Source organism: Diceros bicornis, chromosome 11 (assembly GCF_020826845.1).
Source record: "Diceros bicornis minor isolate mBicDic1 chromosome 11, mDicBic1.mat.cur, whole genome shotgun sequence".
In the NCBI taxonomy this organism is placed as follows: Eukaryota; Metazoa; Chordata; class Mammalia; order Perissodactyla; family Rhinocerotidae; genus Diceros; species Diceros bicornis.
This window is the reverse complement of record NC_080750.1, coordinates 71624622-71632859: the sequence shown is the minus strand read 5'-3', so window position 1 is coordinate 71632859 and position 8238 is coordinate 71624622. Positions and strand designations below refer to the sequence as shown.

Below are 8238 nucleotides of genomic sequence, written 5' to 3'. Positions count from 1 at the left end.
CACTCTTCGGGAGAAAATGAAGTGGGAGGTACAGGAGCAAAGAAAGAAAGAAAGCAGAAAGGTGCTGAAAGTATATCAGCCTAGTTAGAGGCAAAGCTGGAGAATACTCTTAAAGGGAAATTATAATAATCGTTAGGAAGTAAGCCCCAAAATGTTAAAGGTGGAAGACTTCATTTAAGTCTTCTCTTCTCTTGTCCTTTTGGGGTAAAAAATGCTGTGGAAATCCAATAAGCATTGAGGGAAGGAAACTGGTTAAATAAATTATGGTGCAAGACAACAATGTGGAGTACTGTATAGCCATTAACAGTCATAATTGAGAAGCATACTTGATAACTCAGAAAAATGTTTACAGTATAGTGTTAAGAGAAAACAAGATTATATAACCATATGTAAAATACGTTAATTTTCAAAAATCTACATGCATAGAAAAACAACTTCAAGTATATGCAACAGTTGATGGGATAATAACAGATGATTTTATTTTCTTCTGGGTGATTTTTAAAATTTTCCAGGTTTTCTGTAATGGATAAGTATCTTGTAAAAAAAAAAAAAAACAAAGCGAAAACCTAGGAGCTGCTAAAAGGCTGGTGGACTTCAAAGCCCAGAGAATGAAATCAAAGCAATTTCATCTTTGATCCAAGGGCTGCTCTGTGTAGCTCTATAGGGGACAGGAAGGATTTTTCTTTGGTTAGGTTTGGTTATCATAAAACCAATATGGAGAAAAGAAGTTGAAAAAAGTCTGATCAGAAACCAACATAACAAAATATTAATATATTATTAAATTGGCAAAAACGTTTAAAATTTTAAGAGCCAGTACCCAGAAGGAAGTGGCAAAATATTATACACACACATATATCTTCTTATCTACTACAACCATTCATATCTATTAGTGTTGATGCATGTTAGCACATCTCTTTCTGAAAGCAACTCAGCAATATGGATGAAGAACCATAAAAGTGCATGTTCAGAACAGTACAGCTACTGTGGAAAACAGTTTGGCAGTTTCTTATAAAACTAAGCATACAACCACCATTTGACCCAACAATTGCACTTGCGGGCATTTATTCCAGAGAAATGAAAATTTATGTTTACACAAAAACCTGTATATGTATGTTTATAGCGGCTTCATTAGTAACAGCCCCAAACTGAAAACAACCCAGACGTCCTTCAAGGGTGAACTGATAAACAAACCACGGATATTCAGCAATAAAAGGAACAAACTATGGATACACGCAACAACTTGGATCATCTCCAGGGAATTATGCTGACTGAAAAAAGCAATCCCAAGAAGTCGTATACTGTATGATTCCACTTTTGAATGATTTCCACTTTTGAAATAGGAAAGTATAAAAATGAAGAACAGATTAGTGGTTGCCAGGGGTGAGTGAGAGGGAGGTGTGGCTGTAAAAGGTCATCTAGAGGGATCCTTGTAGTGATGGAAATGTCTTGCTTTTTGACTGTATCAATGTTAATATTCTGGCTGTGATATTGCACTAGAGTTTTGCAATATGTTACTATTGGGAGAAACTGAGTAAAGGGTATTTGGGATCTCTGCATTATTTCTCCCAACTGTGTGTGTATCCATAATAATATCAAAATAAAAAATTTACTTAAAAAAAAAGTATGTCTTCTTTTGTCCAGTTATCACAAATCTGGAAATCTGTCCTAGAAATATAACCCAAAAGAAGAAAAAACGTTAAATGCACCAGATGTTCACTACAACTGGAAAGAAACAATCTAAGTGTCATGACGTAGCCACTCGAGCACTACGCACTCGTTTGATGCAGCGACAAAGAAATGTTATTTGAAAGGACGGAATTCAAAATTGCGGTACAATATGATAGCTCTGTGAAGGGGACTGCAGTATATCACACAAGTTTTAACAGTAGTATTCTATGTGGATGGAATTGTAGCGGAAATGTTTTCCTTCCCTCGAACTTTCCCTCATGTTGTTAACGTGGTTTTCACATGGCTTGGAGGGTGGGGAGACTAACAGTAAAGAACATTCTTTATGTTAAATTACAAATGTCAGAGTCACGATAAAAGTTCTTTAAATTCCTCTCGCAGTAAAGCAAACTTCGTTTTTCTGGTTCCAAGCTTGGACCAAGAGCGCACCAAGGCCTGCAGTCATGAGCCCAGGGCGGGTATCACTGGGCACCCGACGCTGCGCCCACAGCCGACCGCAGGACGCCCCCAAGGGCCCAGGGAAGAGACCCCCAGCGAGGGCGAAGCCGCCGCCCAGAGCTGCGGTGACCACTCCAAGGTCACCATCGAGCCCGCAGCCGCGGCTCGGCCCGGCCCAGTTCCCCCTACTCTGAGTCGGGTCTTGCTCTCCGCCCCCACTTCTCGCCCCACGCGGAGCCGCGACCCCACTGATCTGCGGCTCCGCCGCAGAGAATCCCCGCATTGCGTCGGAGGGGTGGGGGCAAACGCCGCTAGACTCTGAGCTGGTCGCCTCCATCCCCGGCCCCGGGCCCGGGCCAAGCCCTCCGGGGTCTGCACCGTGGCGGAACCTAGACAGCGCCCGCTTCTTTTTTCGCCCTCTCAACCCAGCTTTTCCCGACTCCGGGAAGAACCGGGAAGAGAAGGCAGAGGGGCGCGCGGCGCCGCCGGATAAATACTGTGGCCCGGCCCCGCCCCCCGACCTCACTTCCGCCCGGCGGCAAGATGGCGGCGCTCGGACCCTGCCACGCAGACTTCCGCCTGGCGCCGGGGCCGAGGTCCGGCTGCGGGCCGCGTTGGAGGTGAAGTCTGGGCGCGCGTGGTGCGGACCGCAGCCCGGGTGCGTCCCTGCTGCTTTCTGGCCGGGGGCCTGGGGAGAGCGAGCCAAGCGCTCTGGCCGGGGAGGTCCGAGGAGTCTCGCCACGTGGGAGGGGAGGAGCAGGGACGCTGCGGGAGGGACGCACTGACGGGGGGCGGGAGGCGATGTGGGTGCGGTTCCGCCCTGGGTCCGCGTGGCCGCCCCCTCGAGTGACTCCATGGCCCCTTTCCCCCCTCTCTTCCAGGCAAGATGTCAGAAGGAAACGCCGCGGGCGAGCCCAGCGCTCCGGGAGGGCCGCGACCCCTCCTCTCGGGGGCCCGGGGGCTTATCGGGCGGCGGCCGGCGCCTCCCCTCAGCCCGGGCCGCCTTCCCTCCATCCGCTCCAGGGACCTCACCCTCGGGGGAGTCAAAAAGGTACCCGACGGCACCTTTCAAAAGAAACCCGACTACCTTGAGTTCCAGGCCCCCGGGGTCCAAATAATGTTCATGGACTTTCATGGAGGGCCTACCGCGTGCCAGGCGTGGTGTTGGGCCCCACGAATCTCGTCGCCAGATGCCGCCTACAAATTCTGGGAGCCTGACCTACCTTTAAGTTTAGATACTGGGTACAAGATGTTGACATGGTTCTCGGAGATGGCTGAAGGGCAGAGAATCCTAATTAGTTTAAAAGCAACATGAGCAGTCTTTATTTACTTTTTGTGTGTGTTTTGGACACCATTAAAACCTATGTAAGCCTCGGTGGCATAATACATTTTGCCTGCAGATTTAGAGAGTTCTGAATTCGCTATGGATCCCAGTGTGCCAACCGCTGTCCTAGAGTATGGTGATTCCTAGGCGTGGCATTAGAGGCTCTGTGTCTTCTCCTGTTATGTTGACGACTGTAGATGTAAAGGGTGGCCCTGAAAGGGGGTAGGGAATGACAGAAGTGTAGCTCAGCCAGTTTTGAAAGGCTTAACTCTGCCTTGGGGAATTCTGGTGGCAGTCTAACCCTGTCTGCGGGTGCTGGCAGATCTGTCTTCCCTACTTGAGCCTTGCTGCTAGAGATCTTTGCCTATGATACTGACTGGTCTCTATAGCAGTTTGAAAACAGGAGGTGAGACTAGATAAGTTACTTTGCTTTTAGAAGTCCTGAGGGCTCTCCTTTCAGAGGACAGAAGCTGAGGCTGTTAGTTTAAATGGGTTTTGGTGCCCCTTGCTTCTGTGTGTAACTCCATTGCCACCATGACATGACGTTCCTCCTTTTCAAGCACATGTCTATCTCTGTAAATCTTTGGCAACGGTGTGGAATGTGCAGAAGAGAGCCATGGTGGTCTTGGTCCATAGAAGATGCCTTTGGGAGTTTTTCTTTTCCTCTATACTTTGAAATCAGAACTTACCAAATCAGTGATTCCTGTATTTTACTTTCAGAAAACCTTCACCCCGAATATCATCAGTCGGAAGATCAAGGAGGAGTAAGTAGCCAGGTCTTCTGAATACTCACCCTTTATTTACTTGCTCTGAATTTGGGCCTTTGGGGAAATAACTAGGTATGTGCCTCAGAAATTTAAATTTGTGTATTTAGTTCTTATCACTAGTGATTTTCAACCTAGGCTACCAGATAATTCTAATGTGCAAGCTTTACAAAAATACTGATGCCTGGGAGTCCATCCCTATAAATTGTGATTTAACTTAGTTGCAATGAGACAAAGTGAATATCTTTTACAGCCAGAGTTGAGAACCACTAGTTTAGACAAAGGTGTATCATGTTTTCCCTTAAGTTCTTTTGCATCACAGCCTTCCTGCTTTCAGTCAATACCAAAAAATCCGCATTTGGGGACAGTCTCTATAATTCAACTTTTGAGTTATAGTTCTAATATGTATTCTCAAACAAGAAGGTAAAGTAAAGCAAACTGAAAGAGATCTGCCCCATCAAGGAAGTGAAACAGGTGCTAGATTTAGGATTGGATTCTGCTTCTCATGATGTAGTTATTGGGGCATAAACTCTCCACTCAAGTGCAGTGGTGTGGGAGAGTAAAACCACTTCTCTGAGGCAGGGTAACTGAGTGGTTTTTCTTAATCCATTCTCTTTTCCAGGCCCAAGGAAGAAGTAACCATCAAGAAGGAGAAGCGTGAAAGAGAGAGAGACCGACAGCGAGAGGGGCATGGCCGGGGCCGGGGGCGCCCAGAAGTGATCCAGTCCCACTCTATCTTTGAGCAGGGCCCAGCTGAAATGATGAAGAAAAAGGGTACAAAGCTGCCAGGGCTCTGGGAGGAAGGAATGGTGGATTTCAGTTCAGACTGTCCAAGAAAAGGGCAAGGGCAGAATTCCCCTGCTCCCAGTTTAGTTTTCCTTGCTGTTGGCCTCTTCCTTACCCCTGGTGAACTGGGTGATCTCCCACAGGGAACTGGGATAAGACAGTGGATGTGTCGGACATGGGGCCCTCTCATATCATCAACATCAAAAAAGAGAAGAGGGAGACGGATGAAGAAACAAAACAGATCTTGCGCATGCTGGAGAAGGATGATGTAGGTACCAGCAGGCTGGGGGGAGGGGGCTTCTTTGTGGCTGTGAAAAAGGGCTTCAGGGAGCCAGGGTCGCAGGAGGAAGAGCTCTCTGATGTCCTGGAAGCCTGGTAAGCAGCAGGAAGCTTCGGTTAGAAAGGGCTAAGATGCGGGCCAGCCCGGTGTGCAGCAGTTAAGTGCGTGCGCTTTGCTTTGGCAGCCCTAGGGTTCACAGGTTCGGATCCCAGGTGCACACCGATGCACCGCTTGTCAAGCCATGCTGTGGCAGCGTCACATATAAAGTAGAGGAAGATGGGCACGGATGTTAGCCCAGGGCCAATCTTCCTCGGCAAAAAGAGGAGGATTGGCATTAGATGTCAGCTCAGGGCTGATCTTCCTCACGCACAAAAAAAGGGCTAAGGTGGACTGCAATCCAGGTACATGTGCATGCTGGCCAGGCTGTGTGACCCCTTGACTCTTCTTTGGCAGTTCATTGATGACCCTGGGCTGAGGAATGATACTCGAAACATGCCTGTGCAGCTGCCCCTGGCTCACTCAGGGTGGCTTTTTAAGGAAGAGAATGAAGAAGCAGATGTTAAACCTTGGCTGGCTGGCCCCAAGGAAGAGGACATGGAGGTGGATGTGCCTGTTGTGAAAGGTACTTTGTGTCAGTTCACGTCTCATCTGCTTTTCTGCTCCCCCTCAGGAATCCCCCCCAGGAATGAGCCTCCCAGACTGCTGCCAGTAAGCAGGTCCTCTCCCATTCCAGCTCTAAAGTACATGACCTGAACAAAGATGCTAAATTCTCACTCTCAGAGGGTTTATGCTGACATGGGTTGGTGGGCCTAGCCTCAGATATCCCTTTTTAGATAAGTCGCACAACTGGATCCCTCTTCATAACCATTGTTTCCCTCCAGCTTCCTGGCTGAGTGACAGTGGAGCAGACGGGGGCAAAGGGGTGGGTACCGTGAGATGGCATAGAGGGTGGCTGCTTGATAGCCCTTCCATTTTGTATTACCTCGGGCAGTGAAAGAGGAGCCACGAGACGAGGAGGAGGAGGCCAAGATGAAGGCTCCTCCCAGAGCAACCAGAAAGACCCCAGGCCTCCCAAAGGACATATCTGTGGCAGAGCTGCTCAGGGAGCTGAGCCTCACCCAGGAGGAAGAGCTACTGTTCCTCCAGCTGCCAGACACACTCCCTGGCCAGCCACCTACTCAGGACATGAAGCCTATCAAGACAGAGGTGCAGAGTGAGGATGGACAGATGGTGGTTATAAAGCAGGAGAAAGACCGGGTATGCCCAGGAATGAGTTCTGTGAAAATGCGGGGGGACCAGGAAGGGAAGCAGTGCTCTGTAGGGGGAAGCAAACGTGTGCCACCCAAGCTGAAATGCAAAAATAATATGCATTTGTTCTTTATGCCCACAAGGATCTTGGGGTTTTGTATTTCAATGCAAGTATATGTGTTTTTACTTTTTACCATGAAGTATTTTGAACACATACAAATGAGAGGACATAAGCTCTCACGTACAGTCACCTAGCTGCAGCACTCATCGATATTTTGTCCATTTGTTTATTTGTTTGCTAAGAGTTTTGTTTTAACCAATGGCAGGCAGCCCTTCCTTTGTGAAAGGGCTCATTCATGAAGGATGGAGGAAATGGCTCCTTACCCAGTTTCTGTCCCCTGATTCTTCTCACAGGAAGCCAGGCTGGCAGAGAATGCTTGTACCCTGGCTGACCTGACAGAGGGTCAGGTTGGCAAGTTGCTCATCCGGAAGTCGGGAAAGGTACAGCTCCTTCTGGGCAAGGTGACTCTGGACGTGACAATGGGGACTGCCTGCTCTTTCCTGCAGGTGAGAGCCCCTAGGGTCAGGGCATAGGCTCTTAAAGATGTGGAGGAGTGTTGAAGAATCAGTGCTGAATGAGGGAGAAGAGTTCTTGGGATTATCACATTAGAATCACAGTACTGAGTGACGGGCTATGTGGTTTTGGTTCTCATCGCTGTCTCTGTCGATTGGCAGGAGCTGGTGTCTGTGGGCCTTGGAGACAGTAGGACGGGTGAGATGACAGTCCTGGGACATGTAAAGCACAAACTTGTATGTTCCCCCGATTTTGAATCCCTCTTGGATCACAAACACCGGTAAAATGAGCAGATGGAGGATGATGGTGACTGTGCCCACGGCTGCTGCCTGCTCCAGACGTTTTGTTCTCAAATTTGAGCGACCCAGAAGGGGCCTGTTGAGCCCACCCACTCCAGCCTTTGGCAGCCATTGTCCCAGTTATCCCTACAGGGCCCACGTGGCTCCTCCCACAGCAGCTGTGAATGGCACATGACCTCCTCACGGCATGGATACTGCACGTCCTCGCTGCTGGGGGAGTTGTCCCTTCTATTTATTTTTATATTTATGTCTTCTCTCTTCAACTGACTGCCTCCTCCCAGGTAGACAGAGGAGAGTCTGTGGACAAGTGCAGGCTCCTTCTCGTGGTGACCGTGCTGGTTCTCAGGGTAGGGGGTGTATGGATGGTCGCTGCTGCTTTTGCTCCCTCCTTCCTTCCGGGATGCAGTGTCTGAGAGAGAGCAGGGGATTGTTGAGTCCCAGCTCCGTCAGTTACTACCTGTGTGACCTTGGACAAACTGCCTAACCTTTCTGAGCCTCATACTCCTCGTCTGACAAAAATGAGGATAGTACCTACCTCACAGGGTTGGTGTGAGGATTAAGTGGAATATTGTAGATGAAATCTCCTTGCACAAGGCTAGACATAGACAGTAGACGCTCAATAAATGTTAGTTTCCCTTCCTTTTGCCTGAGTCTGTTTTTAATCAAAACAGAGATTCCAAGAATCGCTCAGAAGAAGTGAATAGAGCTGCTTTGTCCCTGCCTTCTTACTCCACATCCCACCCTCTCAGGCCTGATGCTCTGAGCGTGTGGGTGCAGGCCCTTCCATGCCCTTTTTCTCCTGAACACTCTTAGCCAGGGGCTTCCTGTTCATTGCTGTG

General features: G+C 48.7%; 1 protein-coding gene across 1 annotated transcript; it reads left to right on the top strand.

The window, feature by feature from the left end:
• The first annotated feature begins 2693 nt into the window (after window positions 1-2693).
• Window positions 2694-8038, top strand: POLR3D (RNA polymerase III subunit D). The gene is made up of 9 exons (XM_058550567.1): window positions 2694-2782; window positions 3006-3175; window positions 4169-4212; window positions 4835-4986; window positions 5142-5266; window positions 5732-5900; window positions 6270-6535; window positions 6941-7093; window positions 7262-8038. Exons 2-9 carry the CDS (start codon window positions 3011-3013, stop codon window positions 7382-7384), a joined length of 1197 nt encoding a protein of 398 aa, XP_058406550.1. The 5' UTR covers window positions 2694-2782; window positions 3006-3010; the 3' UTR covers window positions 7385-8038.
• The last annotated feature ends 200 nt before the right edge of the window (window positions 8039-8238 follow it).